At 42.7% G+C, this 22,889-nt stretch overlaps 1 protein-coding gene across 2 annotated transcripts in view; it reads right to left on the reverse strand.

Annotated features, from left to right (window-relative positions):
• Positions 1-1,485: 1,485 nt before the first annotated feature.
• Positions 1,486-22,889, reverse strand: part of PSTPIP1 (proline-serine-threonine phosphatase interacting protein 1) — a 37,843-nt gene continuing 16,439 nt past the window's right edge. For both annotated transcript variants that reach the window (XM_020808667.3, XM_072982115.2), the window contains exons 4-15: positions 16,084-16,118; positions 13,967-14,073; positions 13,020-13,082; positions 11,370-11,468; positions 10,717-10,762; positions 10,485-10,564; positions 9,416-9,514; positions 8,795-8,891; positions 8,160-8,247; positions 7,523-7,593; positions 6,740-6,840; positions 1,486-5,599 (exon numbers count right to left, since the gene is read on the reverse strand). In XM_020808667.3, coding sequence (XP_020664326.3) covers positions 5,468-5,599; positions 6,740-6,840; positions 7,523-7,593; positions 8,160-8,247; positions 8,795-8,891; positions 9,416-9,514; positions 10,485-10,564; positions 10,717-10,762; positions 11,370-11,468; positions 13,020-13,082; positions 13,967-14,073; positions 16,084-16,118 — 1,018 coding nt within the window. In that variant the 3' untranslated portion in view covers positions 1,486-5,467. The remainder of the gene's footprint in view (positions 5,600-6,739; positions 6,841-7,522; positions 7,594-8,159; positions 8,248-8,794; positions 8,892-9,415; positions 9,515-10,484; positions 10,565-10,716; positions 10,763-11,369; positions 11,469-13,019; positions 13,083-13,966; positions 14,074-16,083; positions 16,119-22,889) is intronic.

Here is a 22,889-nt window from a genome sequence, read left to right on the forward strand (position 1 = left end):
GGTCCGGTATACCTCTTTCAGGCCCAAAGTAGAGGGGTGTTACTACAAAACAATGTCAACTTAAGCAAGATGTTACTACTTAGTCAGACGAACATGATAGATATTCCTGTTGAAATGGCAGGGACCCATTTCCAAGTGATATTGAGTTGGCAAAGCAAGATGAATTCTTCCTACAAAGGCCTATGGCAGGAGAGTGGCTTTCTCTCTTAACCCACCACTTTCTACCCAGTGAAACATCTACATAGGCATTCCTCCTCACCAGCTTCCCTTTTTCAGTTTTTGCTTACATAAGTCTAGCTTGGCTTACATAAATGGGAGGAGGGTACTTATCCCTGTCAGAGGATGTGCAGGTAAGCAAGCTCTCAATACCATTGATGTTGCCACGTCCTGTGATGGCTTAATTGGATTGCTTTTCCAAAAATCAAGTGGCTGGCCTTGTAGTTGTCTCCCCTGCATCTGGGAATAAGTAGATTTGTGCGTTCAAATGGTTGAATTGGGAATCCTGTTGCTGCAACCATAACATTGCAGTGAGTCTGAAGGAAAAGTCAGCGCTGAGCAAGCGTAGATCAACAATGGAGCCAGTCTCAAACGTGGCTGAAGCCCTGAATTCTTCCCCCCTTCCTTCAGCCCCTCCCACCCTCTGCTCAGTTCAGCATGGGATGGTCATAAGCCCCAAGTAGCTGCTTAGTAAAAACAGTCACTGCCACTTTCGGCAAGAGATCGGGGGCACCCGCCATGTTCCTTTCAGAAGCAGCATTTTTCTCACATCTCCCAGCCCATTGCAAGAGGCTTGCTTTGATGCTGTTAACAGGAGAGGAGGTTAAAGGTCACAACTTTCCCAGAAGCTCTTGCATCGTCCTCTTGTCAGCTCCCTGCAGCCAAATCTTTCCTTGTGTGAATGCAGCTGGTTGATGCCTGCGAACCCTGCAAGGGATCGCCCAGAGCACAGACCTTTTGTTACAACTGCCCGTGGACTGTCCTTCCCACCATCCGTCAAATCAAATTACAAAATCTGACAAGGGTGCCCCCAGTAAATCTGCTTTTCTCCCCCCAGCTTTGCCGTTCTAAAGGCGCTCTCATCAGAGGCTCTTTTGTTTGACCGAAATAGGGATTAAGCTGTACCAATGGCATTGTTTGGGAGAGGGGGGTTTGTTGGAGTTCATCGGCCAACGAACCCCAATTTAATACAAAGAAGAAAGCCATTATCAAAGCCTTTTCTGGTGATGGAAGGAGTTGAAGTACGTACCCAGTATTACAGATTAAGGCAATGCCTAAGGAGAAAAAAACTAAGGGTGGAAAACTGACTCATCTTGACCAACTTTTCTGAAAATCTGCAGTAGCAAATGCACCCAGAGTCATCACATTCACTTTATATTAAAATTTACTTAATTAGGATTTTCTCTGTGACATCTGTACAATGAGTGCTTTAGTTGTCATGTTCCACCAGTATGTCACCGCCGGTTACAAAGCGATATGTACAAGAAACCAGGAAGAGCGTTATTTAATGTTTGGATGTTAGTGATTTAACATATGAATACTGGTCCCGTTTAAGAAAGTGCTGGTGTCATTGATGCGTCGGCCCGTCTTGCACATGATAATTTTTGACGCTTGAGGATTAACTTAATACGTACGAGGAAGGGAGAAGGCGGCGGCTGACACAACTGGCCTGTGAATCTGCCTGGTTAGTGTCTTAGAACCGCCTCGAGTGGCTTGAGAAAAGATGCTGATTAAATATACAATATGTATGGCGCACGCAAATTCTGAAAGGATGCGTTTGCATTTGGGTCACCAGAGATGGAAAGTGATACAAAACTGTCTTGAGGAATTGTGAGCTGTCCGATTCCTTTATCTGTACAATGGACATAACCTTTTAAAGTAGGGATGAAAGTAGACTGCAAAAATATATTTAACTCCTAATCAAAATAACCTTACACAAGTTAGTCATTTAAAGTATTGACCGTCATCTGCCGGTCTGGTTTTTCTGCATTGGGTGATTGATCTGTCTGGCATGTGCAGAAGTGGTCTGCCACTTTGGAGATGCAAAAGGAAACCTTGCTTCCTGTTCAGTGTTCTGTTCCATTGAAGGTTTTACTACAAATTGGTCAAACTGCCCAGGTGGTTTGAATTTATGTATAGTTCACCCATAGGCCAAAGAAGTATATTTTAACGATTAAAAAAAAGTAAAGCTGAACAGATTATCATATAGTAACATCAATAATTTGGATATCCCTAAATATTGTAGAAGTATTTAATTTTAAAAAGCGGGGGGGGGAAGAATTGATATTAATAGGCTGGCAGTTATATAGTAATTAATAGCCACAGCTAGTTTGTGTAATCTAAAGATTGGTCTGCTTTATATCTTATCTCTTCTAGGAAGGATTGAGTCCCACCCATTTTATCCATGCAACTTCCCTGTCTGGGAGGTGGGGCTAACAGGTGGTGTATGGCCAGAGTTCACTCAGTCAGCTTAGTGGCTGGGTGGTTAGAAAGCAGGCTTTCATAGATCCGGATTCTTCTAATTGGCCCACATATTTCAAGGGATGGGGATATTTGCTTTCTTATAGAACAGCCTGCATTTCTGCACCATAATTTATAGTTCACACAGGATAATGCAGAACGTGGGTATAATTTTTTTTAATGTACAAACTTTCACTTCTATTTTTCATTAAGGGAGGTACAATATGATGGGAAATGTAAGATCTTATGCTGGTAGAGTTCATTGTGAAGTTATATTCATGTCCACACAGCAGGAGTTGAAGGCTCTGGGGTCACATATACCCCATTTTCCTCTTTACCAACTCATTATTCCAAAACTAGAATCTGTTTTCCAGTTTTTCAAAACTCCTGTTTTAATGCAGAAATGAGATGGCAGTGGGTGGGTAAAACAGCAATTGAACAGAGAATTCTGGAGATGCAGTTATTCATTTTTGGCCTGGTAAGGAGGAATACAGAGGGCTCCCAAAGCCCCCCTCCAATGGCATGCAACCTATAAAATTCTCATTCATGTCAAGTAATAATTAAGGAACCTAACTCCTCCTCTTGAATCTAAGAAACAGACCAGCTTTCACAACTTGCTACTGTAGTCTGCAAATTTTTTGTTCTCATGCAGAAAAAAAAGGTTCACACATAGGGAAGCAGGATCCTGCTTGGGACAGACTATTTAAAATATCTGGGGCTTTCAGAAATCTACAATTTTCGAGGGATACCTTACAAATGCCGGTTTAACAATATCAGATGTCTTCCAGCTTCAACAATTTTAGAACAGAACACCATTGGAAAGATCAAGTTTAAACCTAGCAATGGCCACCAGTAACTACAAGGACATCTTGAACAGCCGATAAAACCAATAAATAAAAAATAAACCGAACACCATGCCAAGCCCTATTATGTATTTAAATGTCCACAGATTTTTAAAGTATTAACTTAAAAGAATGCTGCAGCCTTAGTAACACATTATTTTTATCTTGCAGCCTCAGAGAGGGCCCTCCCCCCAACATATGTTATTCTCTGTCTTTTTAAAGGGACTTCTGCTACCATGTTTTTGTGGTAGAAGAACCTAGACACCGTGGCTTCCGAAAAGAAAAGAAACGAGCTAGACTGGTACAATCCAGGTGCCTAGGAAAAAAGGAACTTAGCTCCAAATGACATAACTGTATTCTATTGCAGCACACTGCTTTATTTTTAATTTTGATGCGTTGATAAATGATCTGGCTGTGCTTAGATATCTAAGAATACTTTTTAAAAATACAACATTTTAATGGAATAGTTTATGTTTTAAGTATAAAGTAATCATCGTCGTCTTCATCTTAGAATTGCCAAGCTGGAAGGTGGATCATCGAGTCCCGCCCCGTTCCAGGAGGTGCCATGAAGAATCGGAACTCCTGACTTCTGGCTTCCCAGACAAAGATCTAAACCACTGAGCTATCCGGCGGTTCTAATAATAAACATGTGCCATCAACTCAATTCTGACTTGTGACCCCCTTGGAAGTGGTTTCCCATTCCCTTCTCCTGGGAGTGCCCAGGGACTGTGCAGCTGCACAAGCCGCCAATTCTCCCAGGAGGTATAGAGAGTCAAACTCCCAGTCTCTGGTTCTGAAACCAGATACTAGATAGCTCCGTGGTTTTGATCTCTGGCTGCAGAGCCAGAGGTTTGGAGTTCAATTCCTCACTGGGCCTCCTTAACAGGAGTTGGACTTGATGACCCACAGGGTCCATTCCAATTCTGGAGTTCTAAGATTAATAAACCGCTGAGCTATCTAGCCAGCCCGGTATAACATAGCTTCCAGTAAAAGATGAGACATTTCAGCTTTTTGTTCTTGTTATTTAGTTAATACACTTTTCAGTCGTCTGTAGGACAGCAAATCTCTTTTTCTGATCCACAAGGCTATTAAGCTCTAAGGTCAGCGGTGGGCACTCCTGTGAATGACCAAAGATGACCAGCTGCTGTTCAACTGTTTAATGCAAGATATTTATCAAAGGTTCAGTGCCATCACTGTGTGATGGACGGTATTTAAATTGACGCAGTGAATTCAAAATGGTTATGAGACAAATCCAACATAGCGCTTTCTAATGAAGAATATCCTCACATTTCTAAGGAAATACTCACCGAATGGCATGAAAAGGTATTCAGAAAAAGATGGCAGAGTTATTTTTCTGGCATTGCACTTGCTGCTTGCTCATTCTCTTCAAATTCCCAGCTGCTAGGATTTGTGGATACAAACTGTTGTGATCTGATTGGAACAACTGTAGGTACATTTTGATTCCTAGCAGCTGAGAGGTTGAATGGTCAAAAGTACAAGGCTCAAACCCCAGAGTCGGAATGCCACTTATTTTTGCTGATGTTTCACTTAAAACAGAGAGGGATTTTAGCTGAAACATTGTATTTTAAAATGTTGCTTTTATTTCAACACAACCAGATCATTTAGGAACACACCCACTGGATAAGAATAAATGAATACATTGCAGCAAAACAAATGTGTGTCATTTGCTGTTAAGTTGTCTTTTCTAGCAGCTTCGTTGGTTGCCACGTTATCTCTTTTCTTTTAGTAAGCCTAAGTCTGATGGCAGAGAAGATCAGCTATTTTCAAATACCTATATCAGAAGTTAAAAGATCTATATCCCCAAAATCCCACACCTGTAATTTTTTTGGGGTGGTGGTGGTTTTGTATACTCCCCTCCTCATGGCTTCCTATCCCTACAGATTTCATTCAGTCATGACATGAGGAGGGATGAGAATCATTTGTTGATTTTTCAGTGTCATGCACAAAGATCTGAATATGTGAACAGAGATTCTAATGTAGAAAAAACTGCCCAAAGCAGCCAAATCGAGCTGTTTTCAGAATCACAGTCCAAACTGGATCTTGCGGTTAAGTGCATACGAAGTATATACAAACAATAAAAAGATACACTTTAAAAGATATTTCAGGTTTGTGGAGGAGAGATAAAACATTTAGGAGTGCTCCTCTTATCAAAGTTTCTCCAAGTAAGATCCAGGCACAAATCCTTGTTTTCCGTTCAGCTCTGCAGTCCACCAGCCATCGTCACCCACATCCGTGACAGTAACAACATCTCCGGCTTGAATATCCAGTTCATCCTCATTCTGGTGAGGGGGGAAAAGTGAGTCACCAAAAGCAGTAGAATTCAGTTTGGGCCGAAAATGAGTCTTCTCATGTGCCCCATGTCTTCCCCATGACCCCCCCCCCCGTCCATAGTTCTGCAGTTGTGACCTCCAACCTATGACCTTTATACCTTTCTTATTTCTGTGTTGTTTTGGCTGTACTAATAAAGCAATTGGGTCTTCACCCCAGGAGACTCCAGGGGCTGCACTGACAGCCAAACATACTAAACAAGAAATAAACAAAAAAGGCAAAACAGGAAGTGGAGAGAAATCCACTTCCAGTTTTGGTCATTGGTTTTGTGTACGCTAAATGCCATGGCGGGCCCTGGCAATCTGTTTCAATGTTTGCACCTCGTATTGTCCCATAATATTTGAGGTAACTAACTGGATTGTGGACATCTTTGTATTTAAAAATGGACCAGTGTTGCTGTTCTGGATGGTTCATTTGTTCCTGCTCATTTGTTCCTGTCTTACAAACGTGGCGCCAACGTAGCCATTCAAAGACATGAAAGTAATTTACTCAAATACTTTGCCTTTGAGCAGCATCTTTCATATGGGTAGCAGCAAATTTTGATTCACAAAAGTCTGATGGACAGCAGGGGAGTGGTTCGTTAGTCCTTTTGTCCACCAGAGTAATGAATCATCATCAGCATCGTGTTGTCAAGTCAATTGTGATTTATTCAGAGTTTTCCAGGCAGAGGATAGTCGAAAGTGATTTACCCTTCCCTTCCTGTAGGGGCGCTGTGGTACTGTGCAGCTGGCCCAAGGTCACCCAGGCTGGCTGTACTTGCAGAAGTCACAGTGGGGAATTGAACTCCCAACTGTCTAGCCAGCTCAAGAGTAATGAAGCTTCCACCATCCTCGTGGAAGCTCAAGACATTTCCAGGCAGGAAATGTTTGTCTTTATGATAACCTGAAATGCAAGTGCTGCAACCACTCTTGCTGAAGTTTAAGACTGCTGCCATTTTCAATACCAGAGGGCAACACAGACAACATTTTGGGTCATTCTTCCCAGGAAACAATTTTATATGTGAACCAAAATTTTTCCACCTCTGTTCTGTGATAACTCTTCTATTGTTGGTGGACTGCACATTTCAACAAAGAATCGGCTTTGCTGTTTACCTGAGCTGTGTAATCGTAGAGTACGGTGTAGTTCTCGGGCAGAACAGCCCCATCTGTTTCCTGGATACGAATGTCTGCATAAACGCCATCTGCTTTCTCAGCTACAGAAACAGAAAGGGTTAACTTTTGAGAGACAAGGAATCCTACAGAAGTCCTCGAATGCAAAGGGATCTCTTCTCTCTCCCCTCCCCCAAAAGGGTATGGTTTCTCAGCTGCTGGCAACATACTATGGCCCTCTAAGGTCCACCACCACCCCCGGCCTGGTTGCTGTAATTAGATCCATCTGTCTAACTTTAATGCCCCATTAATTCCATGCTGCATTCCTATCATAAAGGAATTTTTCCCCTCTGCTCCTGCTGCTTTGAAAAATTACAGAAACAGCAGATATTATTTTAATGGCTAATGAAGATGTTAGACAATCAGCCTGGGAATGCCATTGCATCCAGTCTGATGCTTTGAAAAATCTTAGGGCAGGATGCTTGGGAGGGAAGTGGATGGCGACGCCTCCTGAAAAGTCAAAGACTGGTGGCGCAGCTGTGTAAAGATATCCAGAAATAAGAGGAGGGGTAGGTTGTAAGGCCTTCCATAGCCTCTTGCTGTCCTCCATAACCATATTAAGCAAAAAATGGCTGAAATGTCAGAAATTGTGCACAAATTGTGTTCTGTGGGTATTGAAAATGCCTAGCTGTTTACTGTTTAGACCCTTCATGATGTCAAGGTCTACAAGGATGAACAAAATGATCGTTAAGTGGGGGGGGGAAAACTATGTCTGAAAACACATACCAGTTGGGGGTGCTGTAGGGATAATACTGTCGGTGACTTGTCGATTGTTCCCATGGAGCAAGCCTGAGAATCTGCGGAGCCACAAGAGAGGAGCAGTGAGTTCCAGCGCTTGTTGGATCCCTAGGCACCCAGCACGATTCAGTTGCTGGGGGTCCCCGTCCCCAAATGTACTACGCTGGCACTCAGATTTAGTACTTTTCAGCACTACTAAGGACCACACCCCAGCGTATCTACCCCTCCGAAGCCCCTTCGCCTTAGAAACTAAGAGTCATGCTAAAGACTTTTCTCCCTCTCTTCCCCAGTGTACTACTTTTATATATGTATATAGTACCTTTCAAGGAGTATTTCCCATGGCAGTTTCTAATAATTAAAATGCAGATAATAACAAACTTAACCAAAACAACCATTGCGGTAACAAGAGGAAATGCAGGGAAAATCTTCATTTGTCTTCTCCCCAACACTGGTGTGTGGGATCAGGTTGAGAGGGCAGGTGACTAGGAAGTGCTCACAGTAACAAAGGTGACACGGCACTAGCTCAGCTCCTCTAAAATCTGTCCCCGCCTGTGCAGAGACACACTATCCCTTCCCTCTCTGCCTCCTTCCCATTCTCAAGATCCCCAAAGACTGAGTGTTTTACCTCTTCATCATCCCACAGGATTGGACGGGGCTGTTGCAGGTTTTTGCAGGCACGACTCTGTCATAATAGTTTTCATAGCCGATCGCAGCTGCATGGAGAAGAGAGGACACAAAAATAGCTTGACATAATAGCAATGTTCTCTACTCAGGAGTAAGTTGCATGCCACTTGTGGCTTTGTAGGGTCCATATGTTTTTGCTTGATCAATTAGGCACACCTGTTTAATTGATTAAAATATGCTACATTTCATGCATCTGAATTCAATAGTAGAGATGGGTATGAACCTCCAAACCAGTGGTTCGTGCTGGTTCGTTTCCTGGCCAAACAAATGTTTGGCATTTCCCAAGCCCACCTCTTCCCTCGGACACCCAGTCAGAGGCAGCAGCCCCATGAGTGGGTTCCTGCTGGAGGAGGCAGGGCTGGTAAGTGCTGAACACCTGTTCAGCTGGGTAATGAACCAGCATGAACCACCAGTTCATGCCCATCTCTAAAAATTTCAAATACTAAAGCCTTATTCATTTGTAATCTTTATGGAACGGGCAGTGCATCACAGTTTGAGGATGCCTACATCATTTCTGACCCTTCATGTGGAATGCAAAAGCGAAAATCCAGGAAGAGTTCCCTCTTGCTTGATTACCTGGAGGTTCTGTTCCTGTCATCTTGTTCTGAACAAAATAATTCATGTCCGTATCTACATTGCATTTCTCCAGGTTCAGTCGAACCTCTTCATATAGCTAGGAAACAAAGAGAAGCACCGTTTTTGCTCATTGTCAGCAAATATTAAAGAAACAAACATTTGCTCTTTTTGAAAGTAGTCTTCCTAGCCCCTTTTTTCCTTGAAAAAAAAAAACACACACCAGATTTCAGATCAAGTTTAGAGGCTTGACGGCATCGTGTGTTTTAACTATAATAGAAGTATACCGCTTTGTACAGGATGGAACTGCTGATGGTTTGTTAAAACCTTCAAGCAAACCTTATGCAACTTGTCCAAACTAGAAACTCTTTATGGCCCCTCTCTGAACCCATGACAAGTTCATGTCCTCCGTGGCCCTCATCGGCTGCAATTTATCTCTTCAGTTTCAACTTTGGTGCCCAGACTCAACCTAGTACTCCACACAAAGTGTCCCTGGACCACAATCCAGTTGATCAACCCACCCTATATTCTTCACTCCTCCTTCCAACCACATCTGTGGAAGAGAGACAAGGAACTTCTTAGATTCTCTTTGGCCTCAGGGGAACCTACAATTAACTCCCATACCTCGTCATCTTTCACACACTGCATGGAGAGCTGATTGCAGTGGACCCACAGGGAATTCCGTAGGATGGTAATCCGGTCGTATTCCTGGAGCTGAAAAGCCTGGATCCGGAAGAGATTAGAAAAGGATCAGATCTAGGTGCTTTCCCAGCATCTCATATGCAAATATCCAAACTTTCATTGCAGAAACCCTAATGTCACTGAGTTGCATAAGCAGTGACTTAGAGGGAGCGGAGCACAGATCATACCTTTTAGATCAGGAATTGGCCAAAGGGTGGCTTTCCATCTGTTGAACTACAGTTCTCATAATCCTTAGCTAAAACTGGTGAGGGTAAAGGACCGTGGGAATTCCAGCCTAGCATCATTTCGAAAGCCAGAGTGTAACATCCCTTTCATTGATGGGTTAACACAGAAGGACGGATGCACACCCGCGGAGACCAACCAGATGCCCAACTCCCATGCCTTTAGCTCTTCATCCACAACATAAGAACACTCTGGCACAGTCGCAAAAACCTTAGCTGCCTCTCTTACCCCAAGGACTGGGGGCAGAAGTCCAGAGATGCGGAATGCTGTGATATCGTGACACAATGTTCTACGATGCTTCCAGAGGAAAGTGTTTTAAAGAGCCACTTTTTCTGCCCCAGAACTCATAATGGGGTCCTGGACATCACAAATCTGAGCCATTTCTAGAAATGTAAACAGGAAACGCCGAGACTTTTTTTTCTCGTTTGCAGGGGTCCCTCAAAGCCTGCAAGTTGGTGTATATATTGCAGCAGGCAGAGGGATATATGTACAGCACATATATTAAGCATGTAGCCTGGGGTGTCCTTAGAGGGACATCCAAACACTGATTGGAGTTGTGCATGTAATCATGAAGAATGTACGGAGTAAGACAGAAAATATTGGTTGTGTTCAGACACACGATGCATGGATGGAAGTTACTTTGCATACTCCTTTTTCTGTATAAAACAATCTTGAAGTTCTGGACGGATGCTTCTTCCAGTGGCCCATCATAGGTCTTCTGGGGAAACGGGCGAAACATTTCTCCCTGTAGCGCCAACGCCTTACCTACCTCACAAGTGCTCACATGCTCCTGCTCCCAGGTAGACCTGGCCTGATCCAGCATTTCAATGTTCTGCTTGTACGCTCTTTCTGCATAAGTAAAGGACGCAAAAGGGAAATGATCACATATGAGTAAGGTGTGTGTCTCTCCCGTGTCTTGATGGGAACCTATATAAATTTTCTTGAGGTCTACGAAAGGACAAGCAGCGAGATGCAAAGGTGGATTCGTGAAAACACAGTACCTGCTTCGCTCGCAGCCTCTTTGCATTGCTTTGCTTTGGCCTGACTCTGAAATACAAAGAGAGAGAACGCTGCAAAAATAGAAACAGGGAGCAGCCATTTATAGGAGCAACAGCTACCTTTCCCTTGTCTAAACATCTCAAGAATTTTTTCAGTGGCTCTCTCCCAAAAGTGTCTCTGCAGAGCACTGGATGTCCTTCTTCACAGGGTTTTCTATGCCTCGTCAGCAGATGTAGGACTGTAGCCTTAACAGCGCACAAAACCAGCCAGGCTTCCTCGAAAAAGTCCCATTTTAATTAGCAGCACCTTATTGCTCAGTTAGAGCTCGCAAAGTGATGTCTTCCAACCTATTCCTGAGATTGTCTGCCTAGAGGACAAGCAGCAGGAATACGGAATAGATTTCCCAATAAATGGGTTTAGTTTTCAGCCCTTGGAAGTCTGGTTTATTCTTTTTACCTGTGCAAGCCATCACCTGGATCTAGTCCTCTGTGAGGTAGTCACACCGTGTACTTCGACTGTAACCGTTCCGGCGACAAGCCAAGCTTCACATGATTGAGCACTCCTCTATTTAAAACAACCACTCCCTACACCTAGAAAATGGCCCTGGTTTCTAAATTCACCTTAATGCTCCCTTTTAAAAAAAGTTACAGGATACCTTTTCCGTCTGCTTCTGATTGCCTGCAGCACTTATCCTGTCAAAGGCCAGCTCGGCCTCATCGGCGTCTTTGCATTTCTGTTCGTAGGTTTTCTTTGACTGTGCGCAGAGAAAGGTCAACACAGTAAAATAAGGCTGGTTGCATAAAAGGAGGATGCACCAGAAGTGGAAATCTAAAATGCAGTTACATTCATTGATCAAAAACCCAAAGAGGATTTTGATGTCTTTTTAAGAGAGAACAAATTAGCCAAAAGTATTCCAATCAATGCACTGAATTTCATCAAAGAATTTTTGAAAACATGGCCAGCTTTTAAGCCTCTGCCTCTACCTCGGGCTGCCTCAAACAGCAGAAGCAGGCAGTTGAGGGCAGGGGGTCATGTGGGGGTCCCAGGCATCTACCCCTCTGCCCTCTAAGTTCGCCCACTGGCCTCTGATGGGGGCAAAGGGTGCTGCCAGAACTGATGTAAGGTTCAGCAATCAACGGTGCCTATTTTTTGTAGCAGGTACTGGAGAGAAAAGACATTATTCCCATCTTATCTTAACGCTCCCCCCAGTAAGGAAAATAACTTAGGGCCTTACTTGAGTAGCATATTATAATTTTTAATTGTATTTCCTAACTTGGAGACATGATCTCCAATGCCAGGCATGCTTTGCTTCCCTCTTGTAACACACTTTCAAATGCAATTCTTCATTTAGACTAAGACCACAAGATCCACGGGGATCCGTTCCAAGGCTCCCCACAGATGCCAAAAAATGTGGAAATAGCAAATGGTACACATTGCATGGTCTCTGGCTCCCCCAGTGGCTACATCTGATCAATACATCCTGGAAATAAATATAAACAAACAGCAGGACCATTTTAATCTACAGGATCAGTATCCGCTGATTCACTTATCCACTGTCTGAAAATATTAAAAGAACTATCCCCACAATAAATAGTTCTAATGATGACGTTAGCAGAACTGGCCACTAGAGGGAGTCAGAGACCATGCTAGGTATAGCAATTGCTATTATAATAATATTTGCTATAATTCGTGGTTTTCAGCATCTATCAGGGAACTTGGAACAGATCACCTGCAGATACGGCGGTCCTACTGTACATATTTGGGGAAGGGAAGTTTATTTAGTATTTTCTGGCAGCAGCAAAGTGAATCAGCAGATACTGACCCTGTGGATAGGGGGTCCTACTGTATTTCCTTCCAGGGCAAATGCATGGTTTACATTAATTGTTTCAGCTGTTGTGTGGACAGCTCATATACACAACAGGGGCACCTCCAGCCCACCGGTCCCTTATCCAAATCAACAACAACCCTCCCTGGAAGGGCCATCCCAGAGAAGAGGGCTGCCTCTTCTGTTTGAGAAAGCAGCGTGCCTCTTTCTCACGTTGCATTGGTCTGTTGCAATCCATTGCATCGGGTCTCATGAAAAACAAAGTGTGCTTTGTTCAACCCTTGACCAGAAAAGGGGGGAGGGCAGCAGCTACCAGACCCGATTTCCTCTTTTCTCCCCACTTGTTTTATCGTTCCAAATTGTGTCTCTTGTGATTTCATCTGCAGGCGAGGGATCTATCAGGATTTCTACAGTGTCTAGAAAATCTCTTCCCCATCCCCAGTATAAAAAAATATAACAGTCACAACAACAATTATTTACCTCCATGGTTTTCTTATACATTGAGAGCTTGTTCTTATGCACCCGTTCCATCGTACTCTCGTACTGCAGGAAACACATAAGGTTAATACAGTATCTCATTTTTGGCCTTAGGAAGAAATAGCGCAGCAGTCCTTCCAGCATTTCTAAGAATTCCACACACCCCTCTCAGGACCAACCCCCCTGTGTTACTTTTGCAACAGAGACCTCTTTAGATGGGTATTAAGCTTCCAACAAGGCCAGATCAGCGAGGGTGAAAACACAACTCACAAAACAAGACAAATTCAAAGAGTCCCTATTAACTCCTGCAGTTTGGTGATCTCTGCGAGGCTGGTGGTAGGGTTGCTTTGGGCCAGCCTTTCCAGTTCATCATACCAGAACTTCAGCAAGTCACTTTTTTTTTTGGACTATATCTCCCATAATACCCCCATCCAGCATGGCCATGACCAGATAATTTTGGGAGCTGTAGTCCCAGAAACTAAATGGTCTCATTCGCACCGCCTGGAAGGGATTTGTTCTGCAACACTTCAGTCCAGATGGAAGCAAGCTGTCCATCAATACAAAGGGATCCTCAAAACCATCTTGTCTTAGATTTATGGGAACCAACAAGACCACCCTGCCCAAAGGCGGCTGCTGCTGCTGACCTTGCCAGAAGCCCTAAACCTATTCCAAAGCCAGAGAATACTTCTAAATATCATCTTCCTCAACCGGTGTGCATTATCAGTAAGCAAAGAAAATAACACTTTTTCTGTGCGACTGTTCTCCATATGGAAACATAGGCAGGTCCAACTGGAGTTAATAATCAATGAGTCAAATTTCTTGTAGTGATTTAGAGTAATTATCAATCATACATAGACTCTTGCTATCTCCTTGTGGATGAGCTACCAGGCTAAGTAGCCCCCAGATTAATTTTGGGGCAGGGGGGAGGGTGTCTTGGGCTTCTCCCTCACCTTTTTCCTTTGTTCCTTCTGCCTTTCTCTGAATTCTTCGAGGCCCTTCAGTTCATCCTTCAGCATCGCTGCCAACTGGATGTGAGAGTTCCCAACGCTTTCGATTTCTACACAGGATCAGAAAGCAGCGTTTGGTTGTCATGAACCTTTTAATGCACAAAACGAGCAATAATGCCTTGCCAAGGGACCCCCGATCCACAACGGCAGATGAAGCATTGGACCCAATTCCAAACCTTACAAAGCCCTAAATGTTCTGGATCCAATCTATCTCAAAGATTGCATCTCCCTTTATGATCCTGCCTGGATGTTAAGACCATCAAGAGAGACCTTTCTCTCTGTCCTGCCACCTTCACAGGGGCGTTTGGTGGGGAACACGGGAGAGGCCCTTCTCTGTGGCTGCCCGTAGACTCTGGAACTCCCTCCCACTGGAGGCCAGGCTGGCCCCATCTTGGCTGTCCTTCTGCAAGCAGGTGAAGACTTTTGTCTTCAGGTGGGCTGTCCCTGAGTGACTGACTGTCTAGGTCAGGAGACAATAAATGGGATAGGTTATATTTTGTTGTTGTTAAATTTAGTTTTCATAATGCTTTTACCTAACATTTTTAATATAATCTTCTCAATTCTTCCATATTTGCATCATTTACTGTTTTTCATTTTTGATATTGCGTTTTTAATTCCGTAAGTCACTTTTTTTAAAGAACGGGGTGGTCAAAATATTTTGAATCAATAAACAGATAAATAAATAAGGACCAGCTCTGAAATGTTGTTTGAAGTAAAATGCTGAATCATCCCCTTCTACAGAAGCCAATGAGTTTGATCTCGTTTCAAGACCGTAAGTGGGACAGTGGCATTTGCTACCCCCTGAGGCAGATCTCCGAAAAAGTTGCTGGTTTTTGGACTACAGAATTCCTCCAGTCATCACAGTCTCTGCCAATATCAGCCATAAGCCCAGAACGTGGAAGTATTGCTTTTTGAGACTACATTTTTAGCTGAGAAAGACCTTTTTGATGGAGCTACTTTTGAACCAACCCCTTTAAAAAAAAGCTCTTCATTTGGTTGTTGTTCGAGATGGGCACGAACTGCCGAATCGTTTACCTCAGAAAAAGAAAGCACAAGCATACCAGTAAAAATCCAGCAATTTGAGGCTATTAATTGCCTCAGTTTTACAAAAAAGATTCTGCCAAACAGCAGAAGGACAGGGCCTCTGTTTGTATGTATTATTCTAATTTTTCAGACACGGTGTAAGCATAATGACTTGATTTTAATGGCTCTTGCAGAGGGGACGGCTTATTTAATTTTATGATTAAAAAAAACTTAATTAGGATTTTGCCCATTTTTATTGCCTTGAGACGTTTGTAAGCTGCCTGATCTGGCTGGTTGGTTGGTTGGTTTGCTTTGCTTTCTTTGCTTTAGTGGAAAGGCAGGATATAAATAAATTTTAAAACTGAATAAGGAACCAAGACCCAGTTTGGAGGAGAAAGGCAGGATATAGAATAGCTAACTAACCAACCAATAATACATAAATGCTTTATACAGAAACTGTATTGATAGCTCCACCGTGACATAACACGACACCTTGAATAGGAAATGTGATCGATAACAACATCTAAAGGGGCCACAGAATTCCCTTGATTTTTTTTTTTTTGCAACAGACCTGACACATTTATCTATTTATTTAACTTATATGCTGCCCATTTAGACATTTGAAAATTCTGATATTACCGAGGGTGGTCTATGTTATTCGTGGACTTCTCCCCAAGCGCCCTTCATCCCCCCACATTTGCCCACGAGGTCTTCCACGCAAATCAAGACCTAGATTGTTGCCTCTCAGCAAAAATGATGGGTGACCTCAGCCACCTCTCTCAAAATGGTTATTAACATAATCTCAAAGTTGCATATACACAAAGATAAAACATTCATTTGCCTTATGTTCAACCAGAAGGGAAGGGCGTGTGTCGCTTGTGTTGCTACATTCAAACTGGTTGCTCTTTTATTTACAGCCACCCACGAGAAAAAATAAAAGTACCTATAATATGTCATTTCCCGTTCTCCCCCCCCCCGCCATAATTTACCCTCAGGTTGTCAAAGATGCCCCCAGTATAGCCTACTAATAAACGTACGTTGTTTGAGGATGTCAAACGAAGCTCTCAGAGTACTGTGGAGAGGAAGAAATATATATAATCATTTTGGGGGAGCAAAATTTCAAATAATGATACAGAACATTTCAAAACCGTGCACTTCAGCATCTAGAATGACGACACAAGTAACCACCATGATCGCAGATCTTAGTTGGGACATATACAAGAGGAAAATCTGTGAACCAATTCACAAAAGGAAATGTTTGGCTTTATGCATCCATAAACAGCATGCATTTTGCTCTCCAAATAAGAATTTCAGCCTTTCCTCTTCAATCTACTCCTTAACAGTCCAATATTAGATGATGACTCGTTTCATTTTATTTCCACTTTTTTCTAGTTATTAGGAGAATCAAACGCTTTATAATGGAATGAACAAAACATTCCTTTGAGCAGTTTATGCCTTTTTTTCCCTTACCATTTAAATCTTGTTTACTCTGATCCAATCACCTGCTTCTTATTGTTTTAAATGGGATTTTGTATGAGCCCAGCAAGCTTCTTGAGATCAGGGTTAGAAAAATATCGGTTCAAATTCCTTGTTGAATAACTTCTTCTAAAAAGGAACTTGGGCCAATTACCACTCCCAGAACTAATATATCCTGACATTTTCCTAATTCCTCAAGTGTCATCATGAAAAATAATTGGACAGTCGCACTGTCAACGACCGCCCTCTTGTGGTGGCGTTCTTTCAACCTCCTGTTTTCCAGGATGTTTCCCCCAATTCTCTATATTTACATGTTTTTCTTGAGATTCAGATGGATTTCAGTGACTTGTACCGTGTAATAACTGATCAATGTTATATTTCTTCAGTCTCTTTAACTAGCATTAGCCTTCCACAGAGGCAATGTCTACTGTGATGCTTCAACTAGAAGGCACAGAGACTAAGAATCTTCCCGCAGGTCCTTAAACTTTTCAGCATTGCACAGCACACCAAATTCCAGCAACGATACCTATCACAGAAATTCGTTTAAGGCATTTTTTTAAACCAAAAAATGTTTTATGCAAATCTCACGGTTTCATGCTCCTGTAAAATTTCTCTGCACTCCCTGCCCATTGGGAGCAGACGGGATAGAGGAAGCTGCCCCACGCCAGGTCAAAACTGGCTCATCATGGCTCGCTCTGACTAACAGCCGGGTCTCAGATGAAATAAAAACAGAAGCACTGTGCCACTTTAGCTCGATTTCAGTGTCGCTTTTGTGGATTAGAGTCCGCTTCTTCAGACCTAGGCCTTGAGAACAGTGTCCTAACCTCCTTGCAGTCGGACGTGGCTTCTACATCACAGCCTTACTGTCACTTGGAGCGTATGTACAGCTTTTCTGTACAGGAAGATGATATTGCACTAGACGCTGTTGAGAGGAAAACCACACCACACATTTTCTTACACTGTGGCAAACCGTAAGCAGGGGGCAGGGCGGAAGGAACTCACACTATGTATGTTGGATTTAATGCAACAATCAAAGACAAGTCGGGGTTTTTTGTCCCCACCAATGCTATAGCTTGTGTGTGTGTGTGTGTCTATGTGTAAAAATAAAAAACAGTTTATGTGCAGTATAAAGAGGAGTGCATTAATACTCCATATGGGGGCAAACAAGAGAGATGTCAGGATTTTAAAAGAACTAGTCTCACAGGGGTTCCCAACCTTGAGTGTCCAAGGAATTACCCAGGATTTCTCGGATTGCATTTCCCAGAAGCCTTTTCACCACCTGCTATGCTGGCCAAGGTTTCTGGGAACTCCTGAACGAGAGTAATGAAAGCCGTTAAGCTGTTAATTGCTGTGCAAACGAACTTCTAATGAGTTTGCAAAGTCCTATGACTTTATGGCCAGTGACTTCTGACCCGGTGGGTCTAAACAGATAATAAGGTCAATGAAGCAGAAATGAATTGACTGGAGTTTAAAGGTGGGTCATTCAAAAGAAAATAGGTCTCCCAGGGGTTATCCATGCAGGTCCTAGAAACATGTAAAATATGCAAGACACCATCTATGATGCAGTATAGCCTTATCGCAAAGAGTATTATACTGGCATCTTCTTGGCTTACTAATATAGCCATAGGCTGCCCCGTATTTCAACTCCCCACTAGAATGTTTTTCTGATCCAAAATACTTTACACATCCAAGCTGATCCTTTTCTTCTCTTTTGTCCTCTTCTCTGTGTGTTCTGCGCCATCAAGTCAGAATCGACATACAACAACCCTAATAGGATTTTCAAAGTTTGTGGATTCCTACGTTGAGCAAGGGGTTGGACTCTGGCCTTACAAGCCCTTCCAACGTCTACGATTCTGAGATATCTAAGGAGTGGGTTTTACCAGTTCCACTCCTCCATTTCGTTTCCATGGCCAAATGGTCCTCCTCTACCCCTATCAAAATCAGAGCCTGGAAAATTATTTACTAACCGTCATTTCATTACTCAATTTATTTTTTTCAGCAATGCCTTTGAAAAACCGTTGTTTCCACCGTTAAATGCCAGTGATATTATTTGTGAGAACTAATCAACAGCCTTGCTTTAATTCATGTCTAATTTTAAATAGCTTATACGTTAAAATTTGATGGTAATGGGCCAGTTAGTTAATTCATTTTGAATCTCTTTTTTAAAACATGAATGAACTATATTCCATTGATGATTTAACAAGAATGCATTAGTATTAAAATTCACTTTCCCAAGTTAATTGTTCTGGTTTGGGTAATCCTTTAAGTGAGCCGCAAAAAAAGTTGCAAACAAGGCAAGCTTTTGAGTTCCCCGTTAACGCTTCATCAAGCAAAGCAGGTATAAAATGTGGTCTTAAGGGAAATAGTCCCAAAATTAGGCTCTGACAGAAAGGTCACCCCTGGGGAAAAAAAAACTCTTCTGATGGTCTAGGTTCAATTTCAGGTAGCCCTTCAAGGTTGACTCAGCCTTCCATCCTTTTGAGGTCAGTTAATTGAATAAACAGCTTGCTGGGGTAGCTCTGTGTGGCCTGCATAATTAATTTGTAAACCACCCAGAGAGTGCTTTAAGCAGGATGGGGCATATATAAGCAGCACAATTTTTTGCTCCCATTAAGCAGGTAAAGACAGATGAAGGGTTAGGAGAAGACAGCACGGCTGAGACACTAGATAACGTTCTTCTAATGACATGCAAACTATAGCATTTGAATTGACCCACAAAGTAACCACAGTTCATTTTGGCTTCTCTATTGCATGCGTATTGGGACACTTTCATTTTCTATGAAACAGAACCAGCGAGCTGTTATGGATAGGCAGTCAAAGGTGTATCATGTTACAACCAAGACAGAAGTGTCCTCTTTAGTCAACGAGTAGTCTAGACAGAGTATAGATGGTTTAACCCGTGCAGCCATTTGCTACTGTTCGCAGGCGTAGGGACAGAGCCGTTTAAATTGGCATGTTTGTACAAAGCAAATCTCTCTTTTGTAGGGTGTGCTTGGAAATGGAGGTGCCCTTAAAATGAAAAGACGAGAGGCCTGAAGCCAAAGAATTCAGCCTAATCCCACACTTGTGAGCCTTATCATCGCCTCTCCGTCTTTTGTCCTCACTGTGCCATTTTATTGCAGATGCCAGGGCTGAAACTTTAGACTTTTGCAAAATGCCTTTAAGGGTAAAGCCTAACAATTTGCACCACAGGAAGTGGGCATGCAGAACTCTGAGGATGACAAAGGAAATGGATTTCTAGCAACGTACATTTTCGAACTGTTTGTTCTCTATTGCCTAGGGAGACACTGACAACTTATATTTAAAGACGTGGGTGCTCACAAAAATAAGGCTAACCGCTCTCTGGCTTTTTGTGAAATCAAGACTAGCATTATTTTTTTGCTTCAGACAGCAGATCTCTAGCGGCAAGGTCACGGCCTGTCCCCAACGGCTATCTCCCTGTATATTGACTAAATGTGGAGGAGTATAGATCTGGATTTTTGGAAGTCCAAAAACAGAACTCTGCACACCTCTAACAAAAACCTTTGAAGAGTTTCCTTCTGCAACAGCAGGGTCCCATTCTAGCTACTGCTTTTTGCAAAAAAATATATATTTCAAGTTGGAGTTCTCTGGGTCTTTTTCTGAGATGAGCTCTAGTCATGAGCACGTCTGATAGAGCTCACCCTTAAGATCCATGTCAAAAAAGAGAAAGGGAAGAGTTTTTTTAAAATAATCTCAGTCTGCAAACTTGAGCTTCTGTTCTAGACAAAACCTTTCCGGATTGCAAATCAGAGTTGATTTCAAAGCGTAAGAGCTGGTTTTCACCTGCACGGCTGTCTCTCATTGACTAGGATCAAATCATGCCTAGGGAGCCCACCGTCTGGTCTCACCAGAATGTGCTAAGCCAAGCTGTTCAAATCCAAGTTGTATCCAATGGATTCAGAGGTTGCAGAGCCAGAATCCGAGCATTTAATTCCCTTATTGTGCCTTCAGGGAGAGGAGCCAACCTGGGTAGCCTTGGGCAAGCTGCATAGTTTCAGGGCTGCCCCCAGAAAAAGGGAAAGGCAAATCATTTCTGTGTAATTCTCTTCCTAGAAAACTCTGGAAAGGGGGCCCCATAAGTCAGAATGGACTTAATCAGATGCAGTTATTATTAGCAATATTAATAGAGTATGTCCAGCCTATGTGCCGATCTGTAGATATATTAAGGTTGAGAAACAAGAGGACGCAGTTTACCTAGTGGTAAACGCTTAGCGGAAGGCCCTGTTCTTTAGCTTGCTGTGCACAATAATAAATCCAGCCCCCGCAAGAATTGAGATGTACTAGCTGGGTTTCTTCCCCCCCCCCGACACATACATGCACACCCTCCTGTAACTAATTCTATATATAAAGTGTGATGACACACGAAGTATACAAACCATAGCTATTTTTCCTGCATGCGATGAGTCAGAATTTCTATCATTTACTGGAATTTGCCTTCCGATTTCATTTCTCATGGCTTCTGCGCAGTTCTGAAATCCAGAAGATGGGCTTGGCTGTTTCCCCCTTTATATGAGCTAAACCCAGTGTTTGGGAATCAGTCCACAAGGCACTGCGACTAAACCCGAGGATAAGGCAGAGGCATCCAGGGAATGAGAGTCAAAAAAAAAAAGAAGCTGCTTCATCTCTTGGTTTAGCTAGAAGCCGGTTGATGGGGACTGATTCGAAATCTTCGTACTAACATGCAGCATCTTCCATCTATCCCAAAATATTTCTTTTAAAAAGCGGGGGGGGGGCTCATAAAGTCGCCAAGTGTCTTTTAGGTTCATGGAGGGCAAATTTATTTATTTATTAATTTGATTTGTATCCCCCCCATCTGGTCTATACGACCACTCTGAGCAGCAAATTCTGCCATGTTTTGAAGACCCACATCACTCCTAGACCCCTGCATGACAAGCTACTTTGGGAGCATTTTTTCCCTAGTTTTAAAAACTAAGAAAAAGGGGGGTGGGGGAATGGGCTTCCCCCTTCCCCGGTCCAATGATAGACATTAGATGGACTCGTAGCTTTGGAGCAGGGATTCCCAACCTTGGGTCTTCCCATAAGCCTTCACCATTTAGCTGTGCTGGCCGGGATTTCTGGGAGTTGGAGTCCATGAACATCTGGGTCACCCAAGGTTGGGAACCACTGCTTTGGAGGTTCTGATTTAAAGGAGCATCTTCCGCCACATGTATCACTCAGGCTCTTGGGTCCCTTTTGAAGATCCAAGAAGCCCCCCCCCAAGTGCTGTTCCCTGAGAGAGGGCCTTGTCCATTCTGGTGCTCCATTTATGAAATGCCCTGCATACAGAGACTTGTTGGGCACTTGCTTTCCAGCACTAAGTAAACAAATTATTCTTTATGTAGTCTTTTGTTGGATTTTTTTGATGCAAAACACTGCAGTTGTATTTGAGAAATTGTGCTTTCTGTTCTTATTCTTTTGTGTTGACCACGTGGGGATTCGAACTCAGGTCTCTTAAGTCCTAGTTCAGCTTTCTATTCACTACAATACACTGACTCTTTTTAAAAATTCTTTTTATATTTAGTCTGTCCAGATAATTTTTGTGATTGAGCACACTAAACAAAACCAAACAAAGTCAACAAAAGATTAAAAAGTGAAAGGTACGCACACACACACACACAAACACACATACACACTACATCTCCAGTTTTCACCCTATCAGCTTTCGTTTACATGGATAAGAAGATGGATTTGTTCTCTTGTTTGCTTGCTTCAAACGTAATTGTTCTATGAGCTTGCAAGAGTCTTTCTGCTGTTTTAGTCTAATGAGGTATAATTATATTTGCTCTACATTGCTTTCCAAAATGCTTTGATCGTTATTATGGTTTTCTCTGTGCAGCCTTCCATTCTTGCTCAGAGAAACAATTATTTCACTACTGGCCGCAGTATGAGAAAGAGCGATGGAAAAAGGCTGGCTGGAGCATCCTGTCAAAGTTCCCCTTCTTTCAAACCCCTCTGTGGGTGGCCTCACTGAGGTCAAATTCAAGACTTCAGCTGTCTGTAAAAAAATCTCTTTGATTTACGAATATTTCACAGCTCTTCAAAGCTTGTCCCTCCAGTGACTGATGGATATTTACATGGCGTGGGCTACATCCAGGAAATAACTGACGAGCCACAAGAGAGTGACAAAGAGATCAGTACAAAGGACGCAATTAAGAAACGAGTTTTGAGAACCTTCTGTACTTCTTTCAAGTGGACATGAGCCTTTGAGACAAAATTCTAACAAACTGAAAGCAGTGCATTTTCTCCTCCTCACTACACTGCTGATTTATTCTTATTCTCATTCTTACTGTCATGAAAGATACCCTCATGACCTCTTTCCAAAATAATATCATAGAGATCTTTGGTT

Source organism: Pogona vitticeps, chromosome 12, assembly GCF_051106095.1.
Source record: "Pogona vitticeps strain Pit_001003342236 chromosome 12, PviZW2.1, whole genome shotgun sequence".
NCBI classification, from domain to species: Eukaryota; Metazoa; Chordata; class Lepidosauria; order Squamata; family Agamidae; genus Pogona; species Pogona vitticeps.